Consider the following 15,864-nt stretch of genomic DNA (forward strand, 5'->3'; position numbering starts at 1 on the left):
TTTATGCACTCAGCATACCCTCTGCTGTGCTGGGTGTGAATTTTCTCCTGTATATTAGTGTGCCATTTTTCTTGTTGTGATAGCACTCTACCATGTCAGTGATGGGTGGGGAACTAGACATCCTTCTAAGTAATGGAATAGTGCTGTCAGAACGTGATCGGATTTCGAGAGAATTTTGCAGGGCTCTGTGACTTGGCAGGGGACATCTCTTACTCGTAGAAATTATACTTATTCAGATGCTAGACTGTGAAGATTGGAAGATTCGTGAGAATATGGCTGATGAGTAATAATCAAACGAAAGTGGAGTTGTGACGTGAACTCTATACCACCTCTTCTAAGTGTTATGGGCAAACATATTACAACCTCTCATGTACATCTTACGAAGCGACTGCTATGAGAAAATTATGAATCAATATTAAGATTTTTACCAAGAGAAAATCAGCAGAAAAAGTTCTGTCTTTTGTTTTGTCAATAAGTAAGAGACATCATTATTCCATGAGTTTTGTGTGCCTGTAAGTGGATGGAGTGACATCTTAATAGGTAGACTAAAATTACAAGTACATCTATATGCTTACTTTGCAAGCCATCATACGGTGTGTGGCAGGGTCTACCCTGTACCTCTACTGTACCACTACAACTCATCACTTTCCTATTCCATTCGCAAACAGAATGAAATAGAAAGGCTGCCTATAGCTTCCTTATGAGTGCTAATTTCTCATATCTTATCTTCATGGTTTTTATGCCAAATGTTTGTTGGCAACAGTAGAATCCTTTTGCAGTCGGCTTCAAATGTTGCTTCTCAAAACTGTTTTTCATAAATAACATCGTCTACCCTAAAGGGATTCCCATTGGAGCTACCTGGTGACTACAATCTGGCTGCTGGGAAAAACTTACTTACTGTGCAAAGGATACTCTCGATCAATTTAATTAATCAGCCTGTTGTTGTTGTGGTCTTCAGTCCTGAGACTGGTTTGATGCAGCTCTCCATGCTACTCTACCCTGTGCAAGCTTTTTCATCTCCCAGTACCTACTGCAACCTACATCCTTCTGAATCTGCTTAGTGTATTCATCTCTTGGTCTCCCTCTACGATTTTTACCCTCCACACTGCCCTCCAATACTAAATTGGTGATCCCTTGATGCCTCAGAACATGTCCTACCAACCGATCCCTTCTTCTGGTCAAGTTGTGCCACAAATTTCTCTTCTCCCCAATCCTATTCAATACTTCCTCATTAGTTATGTGATCTACCCATCTAATCTTCAGCATTCTTCTGTAGCACCACATTTCGAAAGCTTCTATTCTCTTCTTGTCCAAACTATTTATCGTCCATGTTTCACTTCCATACATGGCTACACTCCATACGAATACTTTCAGAAATGACTTCCTGACACTTAAATCAATACTGGATGTTAACAAATTTCTCTTCTTCAGAAACGCTTTCCTTGCCATTGCCAGCCTACATTTTATATCCTCTCTACTTCGACCATCATCAGTTATTTTGCTCCCCAAATAGCAAAACTCCTTTACTACTTTAAGTGCCTCATTTCCTAATCTAATTCCCTCAGCATCACCCGACTTAATTAGACTACATTCCATTATCCTTGTTTTGCTTTTGTTGATGTTCATCTTATATCCTCCTTTCAAGACACTGTCCATTCCATTCAACTGCTCTTCCAAGTCCTTTGCTGTCTCTGACAGAATTACAATGTCATCGGCGAACCTCAAAGTTTTTATTTCTTCTCCATGAATTTTAATACCTACTCCGAATTTTTCTTTTGTTTCCTTTACTGCTTGCTCAATATACAGATTGAACAACATCGGGGACAGGCTACAACCCTGTCTTACTCCCTTCCCAACCACTGCTTCCCTTTCATGTCCCTCGACTCTTATAACTGCCATCTGGTTTCTGTACAAATTGTAAATAGCCTTTCGCTCCCTGTATTTTACCCCTGCCACCTTTAGAATTTGAAAGAGAGTATTCCACTCAACATTGTCAAAAGCTTTATCTAAGTCTACAAATGCTAGAAACGTAGGTTTGCCTTTCCTTAATCTTTCTTCTAAGATAAGTCGTAAGGTCAGTATTGCCTCACGTGTTCCAGTGTTTCTACGGAATCCAAACTGATCTTCCCCGAGGTTGGCTTCTACTAGGTTTTCCATTCGTCTGTAAAGAATTCGTGTTAGTATTTTGCAGCTGTGACTTATTAAGCTGATAGTTCGGTAATTTTCACATCTGTCAACACCTGCTTTCTTTGGAATTGGAATTATTATATTCTTCTTGAAGTCTGAGGGTATTTCGCCTGTTTCATACATCTTGCTCACCAGATGGTAGAGTTTTGTCAGGACTGGCTCTCCCACGGCCGTCAGTAGTTCCAATGGAATATTGTCTACTCCGGGGGCCTTGTTTCGACTCAGGTCTTTCAGTGATCTGTCAAACTCTTCACGCAGTATCATATCTCCCATTTCATCTTCATCTACATCCTCTTCCATTTCCATAATATTGTCCTCAAGTACATCGCCCTTGTATAGACCCTCTATATACTCCTTCCACCTTTCTGCTTTCCCTTCTTTGCTTAGAACTGGGTTTCCATCTGAGCTCTTGATATTCATACTAGTCGTTCTCTTATCTCCAAAGGTCTCTTTAATTTTCCTGTAGGCGGTATTTATCTTACCCTAGTGAGATAGGCCTCTACATCCTTACATTTGTCCTCTAGCCATCCCTGCTTAGCCATTTTGCACTTCCTGTCGATCTCATTTTTGAGACGTTTGTATTCCTTTTTGCCTGTTTCACTTACTGCATTTTTATATTTACTCCTTTCATCAATTAAATTCAATATTTCTTCTGTTACCCAAGGATTTCTACTAGCCCTCGTCTTTTTACCTACTTGATCCTCAGCTGCCTTCACTACTTCATCCCTCAGAGCTACCCATTCTTCTTCTACTGTATTTATTTCCCCCATTCCTGCCAATTGCTCCCTTATGCTCTCCCTGAATCTCTGTACAACCTCTGGTTCTTTTAGTTTATCCAGGTCCCATCTCTTTAAATTCCCACCTTTTTGCAGTTTCTTCAGTTTTAATCTACAGGTCATAACCAATAGATTGTGGTCAGAGTCCACATCTGCCCCTGGAAATGTCTTACAATTTAAAACTTGGTTCCTAAATCTCTGTCTTACCATTATATAATCTATCTGATACCTTTTAGTATCTCCAGGGTTCTTCCATGTATATAACCTTCTTTCATGATTCTTAAACCAAGTGTTAGTTATGATTATGTTGTGCTCTGTGCAAAATTCTACCAGGCGGCTTCCTCTTTCATTTCTGTCCCCCAATCCATATTCACCTACTATGTTTCCTTCTCTCCCTTTTCCTACACTCGAATTCCAGTCACCCATGACTATTAAATTTTCGTCTCCCTTCACAATCTGAATAATTTCTTTTATTTCATCATACATTTCTTCAATTTCTTCGTCATCTGCAGAGCTAGTTGGCATATAAACTTGTACTACTGTAGTAGGTGTGGGCTTCGTATCTATCTTGGCCACAATAATGCGTTCACTATGCTGTTTGTAGTAGCTTACCCACACTCCTATTTTTTTATTCATTATTAAACCTACTCCTGCATTACCCCTATTTGATTTTGTATTTATACCCCTATATTCACCTGACAAAAAGTCTTGTTCCTCCTGCCACCGAACTTCACTAATTCCCACTATATCTAACTTCAACCTATCCATTTCCCTTTTTAAATTTTCTAACCTACCTGCCCGATTAAGGGATCTGACATTCCACGCTCCGATCCGTAGAACGCCAGTTTTCTTTCTCCTGATAACGACAGCCTATCAATTTGATATCCGTGATGTGCTGCCACGTGGCTGAAAGCGTTGGCTAGAGTACCACAGAAATGATTCGGGGATTGGAGCCAAAATCTACACAGGTAGAGATGACCGTCATAATAGAATCAGCTGTATTACCTAATATAAAGTGATACGCAGATGAACCTGATACTTACAACTCCTGTGAGCTGTTACCTCGAGAGACTTCATATGTGATGAGGCATTTCGTTACTACAGAGTTCGAAAGTGAGGAAGCATCCTGTGACAGAGGTAGAGAATGTTCTTAGCACTCTGTCATAAGCCAAAAAGATGAGTTAATATTCTAATCCTGTGATGCAGGACGTAATAGATATTAAGCTGGTTAGAATAGATTCTTTTACCTGACGAGAAAATACTTGGAGGAAAAATTATATTGATAAATACGTGGCTGGTTTCCTAGAATGACTCTGAGCACCTGGTGGAGGTAAACTATGACCAGAGAGAAAGACACTTCCGGTATAACGTTTAATTCTGGAGACACTGCTGAGTCTCCTAGTCAGGCGAGGTATGAATGTGCAGTTCATCTAATCATGTCGCTCTGTGGGCGGGGGAATTGCGAAGTAATACTCAGTATGCATTCCGCAGCCTTCGTGTCTGCGTGTGTCATGAGCATTTACGTGGAAATTTGAGTAGATTCAATATTGATCACTGACAAATGTGGGCACTGGATGTATTGATAACATCTGAATTCCTACCTGTTAGATCATTCTGGACATCCTCCACAGCTGGGTGGTCTTGTCCAGCCGGTTGAGTCCTGCTGTACTCGTTATACGATAACGAGAAGCAAGTTCATGGTGGCAACAAGCACTGTGTGGCCTCTGACTTGGGGTACTGCATGTGGACATAAGGATATGAGCATACTGGATGTACTAGCACTTCAGTTATTCCTGACATCTAACCGTGGCAACAACTACTATGGAACGGAACATGGTTTAAGTGTATGCTGTGTACTGCTTGTCAGTAGAATCCAGTGGACCCTGCATGAAGGAGAAAGGTGGGAATGGTATTCGTTGTTGTTACCGACCTCTCATGTGTTAGAGCCTTCGTCCTCCTCCTCTTCTTCCTCTTCCTTACTCTTCATCCTGGTGTAGCTGGGAGGACCAACTTAGGGATTATATAGTACTTTAAAAATCAATAACAACGTCCAATTCCCGATTGATCAGTTTTTGTGTCCGATAGTGGTATTGAGAGAACATGTACCAGTTCAGCACCATGCCGTGTCTCCCGAAAACTGTTTAAGGACATTGCATGCAATTTAACTGAAATTCTCACTACCATTTTCATCTACCTGCAACATATTGGTTGTCCCGCCAAATGATGTGTTGTGCTGGTGTCCACCAATAGAAGACAAGGAAAAAATCCAAAAGGGGTAAGAGTAGGGTACAGAAACCGGGCAATTGTGTATCAGATCCGAGAATTTCTCGACAATTACGCCAGTCTTAGCATCCATCAATAGGTACCATGGAAAAACAGCCCCACACAGAGGGTGTTGAATTAATTAATTAGTCAATCAGTTTGATAGAGTTAGGATAGCTCAAGTGGACTATTTCCAAGACATACACAGCTGAGGATATAACAGGTACTTGTTATTTTGTTCAGGACAAAGGAGGTGTTTCAAGTCAATAGCAGTGCTGTATTATGGGACAGTTTGGTCTGCTGGTTTGAGGTACAAGTGCTGCTACTGGAAGTAGCCACTTGAGGTGGGAATTCCTCAGCAAACCACTTGAGGTGGGAATTCCTCAGCAAAGACACTGCTGCGAAAAAATGGCACTGCAGCTGCGGGGTGGCCTGGCGGCTGGACAGCCAAAAAAAAAAAAAAAAGAAATGTAGCTTGCGTCCACAGTCGCGGTCAACGAAGCTCTCTGGCTGCTCAGGCTGCATTGTGTAGTTTCAGTATTAATCAATAGCCATTGTATGGTTGACATGCTAATACTGGGGGATGTGCACTTAACGGTAGACGACCGGCTGTCCTCACAGTGCGTTGCGTTGGACACTGTCACTCGGCACAGCACAACAGATGGCGTGGCGCACGTGACGACGTTTTCTTCACTAGATATGTTTAGTGGAAATGTTGTGTTGGAAGAGGGTGCCTGTGTTGTCAAACATCGGTGTGTACAAGACTTTGGATATATTTAGCGCTGTGATCTATTTGTGACGGAAATTTAATTACTTGACTTGCAAAATGTTTGTGTGTGATTCCCAAACGTTGAAAATAGTTTTGTTTAGAAGAAGACTCATCATAAGATGATAGTGAGTGTTTTAGGTGATATTTGATTTCTATAAATTGTTAAACAATTAATTTAAAAGGATATTGAAAGTGTACTATTTCCAACAATTTTTTATATTGCAATTGCGTGAGCTCTCCCTTCGTCCCCTGCATTAGCCAGTGGGAACACTGTATTCTGAGGGGTGAGGAATACCGCCTATATGTCTTTGGAGATGTTGGTTAACACACAAGCAGGAAATTGAGAGAGAGCAGAGCTGGGTTTCCAGGTATCAGATATCAAAGGGTTACCAACACATGAAGGTTTTGTTCAGGGGATAGCAAGATTCCTGGTCTGCGTGTCACATGAGCGGACCTTTTGTGCAAGCCTCTCTTCCGATTTGTGTGCACGGGAATATGTGAGGTGGGTGGCGCATGGTGCGACCCAGTGGATGGCAGACGGCGCATGCTTTTGGATCAGAAAGTTTTTGACAGTGTAATTATGTGCACTAAGTTACGTTGATATCGATTTCGTGACAGTATTCTTTGCACCATTGGAAAAAAAGCGATCCATTTAATTATTTCTTTTCAATGTGCTTCACAAGACCTTCATCTACCAAAACAGCAGAGAATGCTGAGCTTTTCCCCCCATGTAAAAGAGAGATTCAACGCCTGCAAATTGAATTTTATAAATAAACAATATATTATTGCTCTCCTGTGAACTCCTTTCTCCCAGGAGTGCTAGTCCTGCAAAGTTCGCAAGAGAGCTGCTGTGAAGTTTGGAAGGTAGGAGACGAGGTACTGGCAGAATTAAGGCTGTGAGGACGGGTCCTGAGTCATGCTTGGGTAGTTCAGTCGGCCTTTGGCAGTGCTGCGGTGAGGACGCGCTGTTTATGTTCATGCTCCGGAGCAGGTGGTTGTGTTGTTTACATTGTACTCGGCTATTTCGCGTGTGCCGTACACAGCATATAGATCACCATGGCGCACCAATACAGAAAATCGAAGCTCAAATTTACATTCAGCAGCGAATTTGCGCGACCTAAAGCACTTGAAGTCGTACGATTCCTACGAGAAGAGGCAAAAATCTCGGCGACCGACATTCTTAGCATTCACTTGTCTATTGTGAGTAGCATCGTATATGTCAAGATCATCAATGATGCAACACGTGAATGGATCCTTTGGGAGACGAAACAGGGCCTCCGTTTCTGCCATGTCAACGTGTGGACTGTGCATGTCGATTATTCTGGCATGGGACTCCGCATGATCAGACTTTTCAAACTTCCATTCGAACTACCGGCGGAGGACATTGTGGCAGCGCTGCACCCGTACGGCATGGTGCATAATCATACTGCGACAAAATGGACGCAATTCCAGACATATCATGTATTGAACGGAGTCTGCCAGGTCCGAATAGAACTTAAAAGACATCTAACTTCACATCTGAATATCGGTGGTTGCCGTTCCATCGTCATCTGCGACAGGCAACTGAAGACCTGCTCTGGTTGTGGGAAGGAGGGACACCTCAGGTCCGAATGTATCCAATGTCGAATCACTCAACTGTCGCCGGCTGATGCGGACCCACCATCGCAGTCGACACTGCTTCTTGTGACTTCTGCAGCAGCCCTCACGACTGCTACCACTTCACCACAAAAGCCAATATCCACTATTGAGTCACCGGCTCTCTAGAAACGATTGCAGGTGAGGTTTGGGGAGATGCGGAGTTGCCAATACACTCCAAAGCCCCATAGACAATACCAATCTCAATGGATAACTTAGCATCTGTGGTTCGACAACAAGCATATTGTATCGCCACGATTAACCTCAATACGATAAGAATGGCAGTGAAGATCCAGTTGCTGCGCGAGATGCTTCGTTCTTTGGATGTTGAACTGCTCCATTGCAGGAAGCGTATATAGCAGCCCTCCCCGTTTTCTACAGTTGTGTGACATATATATCACTGGCGGACAGAAATGGCAGCAGTATGGCAATACTAGTGCGCCACGGAATTGCCATCGAAGAAGTGACTTACCTTCCCACCGAGCGAGGTGGCGCAGTGGTTAGACACTGGACTCGCATTCGGAAGGACGACGGTTCAATCCCGCGTCCAGCCATCCTGATTTAGGTTTTCCGTGATTTCCCTAAATCACTTCAGGTAAATGCCGGGATGGTTCCTCTGAAAGGGCACGGCTGACTTCCTTCCCTACTCCGATGTGACCGATGACCACGCTGTCTGGTCTCCTTGCCCAAACCAACCCACCAACTTACCTTCCATCAGGCAGGGGGCTGGCGATCACAGCACTGGGCATGCGCATCATTAACATTTACGCTCCATCAGGAACTGACCAACACCACAAGCGATCACAGTTCTACTCAGAGGATATGGCCCCCCATCTTTATTAGTTGCTTTGATCGGTATATCTTTGGCGGCGACTTTAACTGTGTGCTCCACCTCAAAGACCAAGTCCCACATTTCTCAACTTGTCAAGAACTTCGGCTAATGGTTCGAGATCTGCTTCTCACCGACACTTGGGAGAAAATGCATGGTGACCGTCCCAGACCCACATACCTTACTAGTCATTCAGCCAGTCGCCTAGACCGCATTTATATCTCACAAGCTCTAGCGCCAGGAGTGTTGGATGCCGAACATTGGCCGCTTGCCTTTTCCGATCATAGTGCTTTCGTATGCACGGTCACTCTACAGCAGCAGTGGATATGGCGCAGCCGTGGACCCTGGAAGCTGAATGTGGCACACCTTCAAGACCCAGAATGCTGTCAGATTGTCGCCAGCACGTGGCTGGATTGCGAACGTCGTCTTCCCCAATATCCTTCGACTCTGGCATGGTGGATGGAATGTGCAAAACCAGCGTTTCGGTGTGTGCTAACACAATATGGAAAAGACATCGCAGCATGGCATCATCAAACATTGGACTTTTATTACACAATGCTCCGCGAACTCGCCACCCAATCACCATCACCAGAACGACAACTGAAAAGCCGCTGAATTAAAGGTAAAATATTGTCTCTTACAAGGCAATGTTTGGAGGGGGTCATTGTGCGGTCGCAACGTCAAGACTGAGCGGGAAGAGAAAACCCGTCTATGCATCACATTGTACTCGACAGCCACTTATGCTGACAGCAGCTGATCATGGACCTCATTTTGCCTTATGGTAGGGTCGTAATGACTCAGGCGGTGGTTGCAGCGGTCTTTGCAGATCACTATTGCCGGTTTTATGAAGAGGTGACTATGGAGGAAGCGGACGATCACGACATACTGCAGCACGTGTTGCACACCCTCGACAATGCAACAGCACCGTCACTTTTACTTTGGTTCACACAGGACGACATCGAGGACGCGCTTAACAAGGGAGCACTCAACAAGTCGCCCAGGCCAGAAGGACAGCCGCTCGAGTTTTATCGGACTTTCCGTGATCTCATGATGCCCCAATATATCACCATGTACCAAGAAGTGATGACCCCCAGTTCCCACGTGCCACCTGGATTCGTGGAAGGTCTCCTCATCTGATACACAAGCCTTCCAGAGGTCGGAGGGTCGAGGACTACTGGCCAATTACAATGCTAAACTCGGACTATAAAATCTTCGCCCGACTACTCGCCAGCCACATACAGAATGTTCCGCCACTACTCCTATCCATGGAGCAAACGACACAGAGCGGAGTGACCAACATGCAAACAGCAACCAGCGAATGCAGGGATTTAATAGCCATCGCCACATCCTGTCGCCTTTGAGCTGCTCTGATCTCCATTGATTTCGACCACACCTTCGACAGAGTTCACTACAAGTTCCTTCTGACAGTTATACCCCACATGTGCTTCCCACCTGATTTTCTCAACATCTTTCAGCGTCTTTTCCACGTAGCTGCATCCTGTGTACTGGTGAATGGATGGATTCCAGGTCCTTTGCCGATCTGGCTGTCAGTTCGCCAAGGATGCACACTCTCCATGATCCTTTATGCGATCACACTAGAACCAGTTGTCAGAGGGTCGAAAAACAGGCTCTTGGGCATGTCATTGAGGGATCACACCTTTCACGGCAGGATATATGCTGATGACCTTCTATTACTTGTCTGATCTGGTGAGGCCGCGGCTGGGGCAGGGTTGGGGCCGGAGGCAGCGGCAGCGGGGGTGGCGGCTCTGTCCTCCTCCTAGTGAGAGCAGCCTGGGCTGGGTGCAGGCAGAGCATAACAGATGATGTTAGCTCGTTTCTGTGGACTCACCCCAACTTCACTTAGCCTGAAACCACTTGCAGAGGCACCTGCAGCTACCTGCAGCCTCTGCCGAGCAGCTGACAAAGATGCGAGCCGGTATGCTAGCAGGGACCTGTCGCTTTCACAGCCCAATGTACATCCGGGGAAGCTGCAGAAGCATGCACCGTGTGCTGAGAGGATGGTTCTGTAAAGATAGGATGGAAGAAATAAGAATTCACATCCACATTATATGAGGAAGGGAACATTTGCTCATATAATAGCAACAATAACAATAACAATAATAATAATAATAATAATAATAATAATAATAATAATGGTAATGACCTAATTCACCCTGCTGGCAGGACTGCATCCCTTCCCAAATACCTGCATCCAGGAGAAGGTCTTGCATTCAGTTTGGCATTGTGTATCCCCACTCCTCAGCCATTTCATGTATCCACTCAGGCACTGGGGGTGATGGACCCAGATCTACAGACGTATCCTCATCACTAGACTCTGTAACATGAAGTGCATGAATTCAGCAAAGGAACTTCATTAAACAAACGTGCCCTAAAGCAATACAATCTCCATCAGATGTCTGCACATATACTCTAAAGTAGGATGCACAAACAGAACCACAATAATACAAGACAAAGAAATTCAGACTCACAGTATTGAAGTGAGGAAGACTGCTGTTGTTCTCTCATCTCCTCTGCAAACTTTGGATTTATTTTTGCCAACATCTCTAGCCTGAATGCTGAAATGAAACAAGTGAATATAGTGTAGGGGAGAGAGAGAGAGAGAGAGAGAGAGAGAGAGAGAGAGAGAGAGAGAGAGAGAGATAGAGAGAGATAGAGAGAGAGAGAGAGAAATAAAATGTCCACGACTGTATGCTCAAGAACTGAAACTACTTTCAATTCCATGTGCTGAAGATTGATCACACACAAAAGAAAGATAATCATAACTTACGTTGTGTCTCGGATGAGCAGACACGTTTAACCTCATCAGAACTGTGAGCGAGACCATTTACACTCCTCTTCATGGTGTAAGAATACAGACACATGCACACAAACACACACATACGAATTCTGAGATGAACTAAAGAGGAATGAGAAAGACTGTTGGAAAGCGATTCATTATATAGATGTGATGACCCAGCACCATGTGATCTCAGCGTGAACCAATGGGTGAGGAGGGGGGGGGGGGGGAGGGTTTTGGGTGGGGCTGGGCTCACTAGCAGTCCTAGTGAATGAAAGCTGAACCAGCCAGATGCTTCCAGTACCTCGAGGAGACCTGAGCCTCCGATAATTTATGGATTTACAGCGAAAGAATTCATACTGGAATACACGCTGGATGATATTGCATTTGGAATCATTAGGTACAGTGCAAGCTCAACTGTGGAGAATGCAATTTGTCTGTGAGCTTAGTGATTTTCGAAGGTAAATTCCAGGTTGCTGGTATTAAAACTAGTGTTTCTTACATTTAGCTTAGCTTTGTAAATGCTGAAGCAAATGATTTAGAAAGTCTTGAGATGATAAAACGGAGAATTTCAGTATTTAGGAATGGTGTACAGCGGAAAACATGAAATCCTGAGCTATTTTCGTAAACAGGTTCTGTTAGCGGAAGAATTTCCGTGCAGACAAGCTGAGACATCACGAAAGCTCGTACAAAAGTGAACGTTAACTGTTTATGGGACGCTATACAATTTCTGAGAGGTCGACTTGGCTCTTATTTTACAAAGTCATGTGATGTCAGTATAACATTGAAAACCTTTTATTTGGTGAGTCACCATGCGACGTTTTGCGGCGATGCATCAGCCTTGCTGGGTACATGTGCACGGCTAAATGCATCTCATATGTGCCATTAGTATTGGTAGTGAGAAAGGAGCCTGTGCTATTCTGGAACAGATTTCTATAGCAAGATCTGTGATGTCAGTATCAACACGTATAGCGTCAGCAGTGGTAAACACACATGCTGCCCAGAGGCATTTCGCATATGGGACTGGTGTGAGCGCGCCTTTGAGTTTCGTGATGTCAGCATAACACTCGAAGAACTCTAACTGTATACCCAAAAATAGACGTGACTTTCACCTGCTTGCAGCAGCAGTGTGAGAGTGATGACTCGCACTGGCTTGCATCAGGTGGTGGCTAGCAGCGGCGGCGACGTGTGCATGCCCTTGGAGCCTCTGATACATTGACGTTAGTTAGAAAGCATTTTTATGTGCAACGTGTGTTTGTGCACAACATTATTTCTGGCTGTTTAAGCATTGTGAGCTGGTTGGCACAGCGTTATATATGCATTATTTCAGTGATTTATGAGTAGTTTTCAGGTCTGCACTTCAGTGTAACCCTTTATTTCGGTGATTTACAAGTAGTCTGCAGGTCTGTATGTAGTGTAATGCACTATTTTGACAATTTATGAGTTGATTTGGTATCCTCACATCAGTGAGCTGCATTATTTACGAGTAGTTTGCATGTCTGTGTGCTGTGTAGCGCATTATTTCAGTGATTTAGGAGTTGTTTGTATGTCTGCAGAGCGTTTAACATGCGTTATTTCGGTAATTTACGAGTAGTTTGCAGGTCTGTAGGCTGTGTGGCGTGACCCCAAGCATGTCAGAGTGTGTGTTTTGTATCAGTGTAATAAATAAACTATGTGAAATCCGCCCCTAAATAAATTGCTCGAAAATTAATGAAGTACACTGCTTCCTCTCTCCAGCAGCGCAGCACAGGCTGAGTCATTTTCCCGCGATTTTTCCCCCAGACCACCATCTAGGATTACATCGTGGGAGGAACGAGAGTGCCCTGTAGTGGCAGTACTGTGTACTAGGTCAGTTGGATTCTGGACATCATGGTGAACACACTTGATGGTGGTACTGCCTCTATTTGTTTAAATAAAGACTGCATGCAAAATAAAGACTTATGTCCACCACAGGCTGAGTCCTTTTCCCCTCCAGTACCTAGGAAAACGTGGTGGCCGGATGACTTAGGTTAGTGGAGGTAGCCCATTTGATCTATCTTCCCGCCAAAATCCAAACTTCCTGTCAAAAGCCGCCATCTTGGATAATGGTACTTGCGTCATCAGCTGGCGTCATGGCCGCCATCTTGTGTAATGATACTTTGGTGTGGTACCCCTGTAGCCCCACTACTGACGGGTGCAGCACTTTGACCCAGTGCTGACCACCACAGATGAACTTTGGAACCAGGTGAACCTGTACCACAAGAGGCTATTCGCGCCTTATATGCGTTGATGCCATCACGCTTGGAACAAGTTGTCAGGGCTCATGGTGGACCCTGTGCCCACTAAGCAACAGGACACATCCTGAACTGAGGTGACTGAAATACTAATCAAATCTGCAGAAGATATGAATGTACATTTCCTGTGAATATGAACGCCCTATCTCTAGTCATTCAAGGTGTTCTGTTTTTCTTCTGAACATGAGTGTGTATATTGCCTGACTAATTCAGCATCAGTGAAAGGTTTCATATTTTTTCGCAAGAATATTACATACTTCATATGATGTTTTTGTGACAGCTTCATTTTGTCTAGCTAACATTAGTACAACATTTTATTGATGACAAATTGTTGATTTTAGATGAGCATGCTTTTCATTTGTTTAATTTGAATCTAAAGGATACACTACTCTAAGTGAACTATACTTACTTGTGTGGTGGCGAAATAAATTGTATCTCTTTCATTCCCACAACCGTTTCCTAGCACATTAAGCAAACATCATTACCTTCTTTGTGGTGACATATAAAACAAAATTCTAATTCCCATTTTTTTGGAAACTTCTATTCTATTCACGGGCTCACAGATGGGATGTTTACCTTGCACCCTTCTGCCTAAGTAATGTGAACGAGTTTTTGTGATGGGGACTTGAGCTCAGGCCTTGTCAGTCAGAGCACTGTTGTAACGTGAAGAATTATCCTGTGCATGTCTGGGATATAGGACGACCCAATGTCCTGAAAAACCGAGATTGTCCGGTTTTTTCATCATAACATACAGTAACCTGAAAAGTTGTTTCGATATGCTCAAATGTCCTAGAATTCAGTTTCAAACATATTTTACGAAATTGTAAGTTTTTAAAGATTTCGCTCAGTTAAAGAGAATACGACACCATAAATTGATACTATTTAGCTTATTTCTCTAACCTCCATAATCCCACAGTAGTCACAGCATCAATATTGATACACCTAAACAATAGTTTATTTTGAGTCGGTCTGTGGCTGGAGATTATTAATAGTTGTTGTGTTGTAACAGTTCCAGGCATTGCAACTTGAAAAAAGTTGTGAAAATTGTCCGATTTTCGCACCATTTCCCCACTGTCAATGGCAGAATAGTGTAGTTGTTGGTGTTATGGCAGACAAACTGTAGCAATGCTGAAACGTACCTACAAATTCAGAGACAATTGTAAGGAATGGTATATTATCTAGAAACGTCGATTGATTACGAAGAAAAGTGTTCGGTATGAAAATGTTTAATAGTATCAGTCATGGTGGGCTGTCTGACTTAGTTGATCATATTAAATCAGAGGAATGCTTTAACAGATTTAGTGCAACGAGCTGTAGTAAAACTCTACAAAATTATTTTGGGAAACCTCAGTCAAGTGAAGTCACGAAAGTTCGAGCAGCCAAGCTTACATGTGGTAGAAGATAACAAAACCATTAGGCGGTATTCACACGGGGGTACTTATGTCTCCGAGTGACTGAGATACTCTGCAACCAAGAAACACTGCATGTGTATTTAGATGGGGTCATTCACACAGGGATACTTCAGTAGTGGCGCTCCAGTCACCATGACTTGGATGCTATGTGACCCAAGGTGCTAGTCGCCTAGTCTCCCAGTCTCTCGGTTGCATTCGTACCATTGGAATGCGCAATGCGTGGACAAATGTTTAATTTGAAATTCGTGGGAGAAGTGGAGAAATATCTGGAACTATAAAATTACAAATTAAAAGGGTATTCAAGGAAGGAGGTGTCAGAGAGAGCATGGCACAAAGTAGCTATGGAAGTTGATCTATCAGGTAAGTTCATTATCAGTAATTAAAATTTTTAACATAAGTATGCCCTACTTACTATGCTTTAATATCAATTTTATTGACAAACAAACCAGCGATTTATAAGCACCCACCATATAATGAATGTAATAAAAATGTAACTAAAGCGTTTTTAATTATGTATTAATACGTAAATGGAAACGTGAAGAAATTCATTTGTAAATTTTACAGAAATACACATCACACACAAAAATTTTTGTAAAGAAAGACAATTATAGTAGATCGTGATTATTTTTGATTCAGTGTTTCCACTGCCATGGGAGGGAAGCACGAAGTGTCAGAAGGTAGTTGGCTAAATAATTCCTTATTTCATACGCAGTAGAATGAGGATGTAGTGCAATGTCTTTCCCTTGCTGGATTTCGACTGTTGGCGTTTCGAAGCTGTTGCACTGTTATTCACCACAACTCTATTGGATACTCTCACGTTTTTGCATGAAATTATGCAGTATGCACACGGATTTTGTTATGTCACTACTCTTCCTGTAGTTCAAGAATGAATAGGACTGCTCAGGATTTGGGACTTCTGTGTCA

At 43.2% G+C, this 15,864-nt stretch overlaps 1 protein-coding gene across 3 annotated transcripts in view; it reads left to right on the plus strand.

Annotated features, from left to right (window-relative positions):
- The window catches only part of LOC124775037 (probable multidrug resistance-associated protein lethal(2)03659), a 462,866-nt gene that overhangs the window by 54,958 nt on the left and 392,044 nt on the right, over positions 1–15,864 (plus strand). The window contains exon 1 of one of the 3 annotated variants that reach the window (XM_047249815.1): positions 15,181–15,300. The exons of 1 other annotated variant lie outside the window; for it this stretch is intronic. Coding sequence is in view for 1 of the 2 variants with exons in the window: in XM_047249813.1 (XP_047105769.1) it covers positions 15,774–15,778 (5 nt within the window). In the remaining variant the exon portion in view is untranslated. Of the gene's footprint in view, positions 1–15,180; positions 15,301–15,723; positions 15,779–15,864 lie in introns of those variants that run through there. One more of the 3 variants, XM_047249813.1, reaches the window with a different exon arrangement.

Source organism: Schistocerca piceifrons, chromosome 2 (assembly GCF_021461385.2).
Source record: "Schistocerca piceifrons isolate TAMUIC-IGC-003096 chromosome 2, iqSchPice1.1, whole genome shotgun sequence".
Lineage (NCBI taxonomy): Eukaryota > Metazoa > Arthropoda > Insecta > Orthoptera > Acrididae > Schistocerca > Schistocerca piceifrons.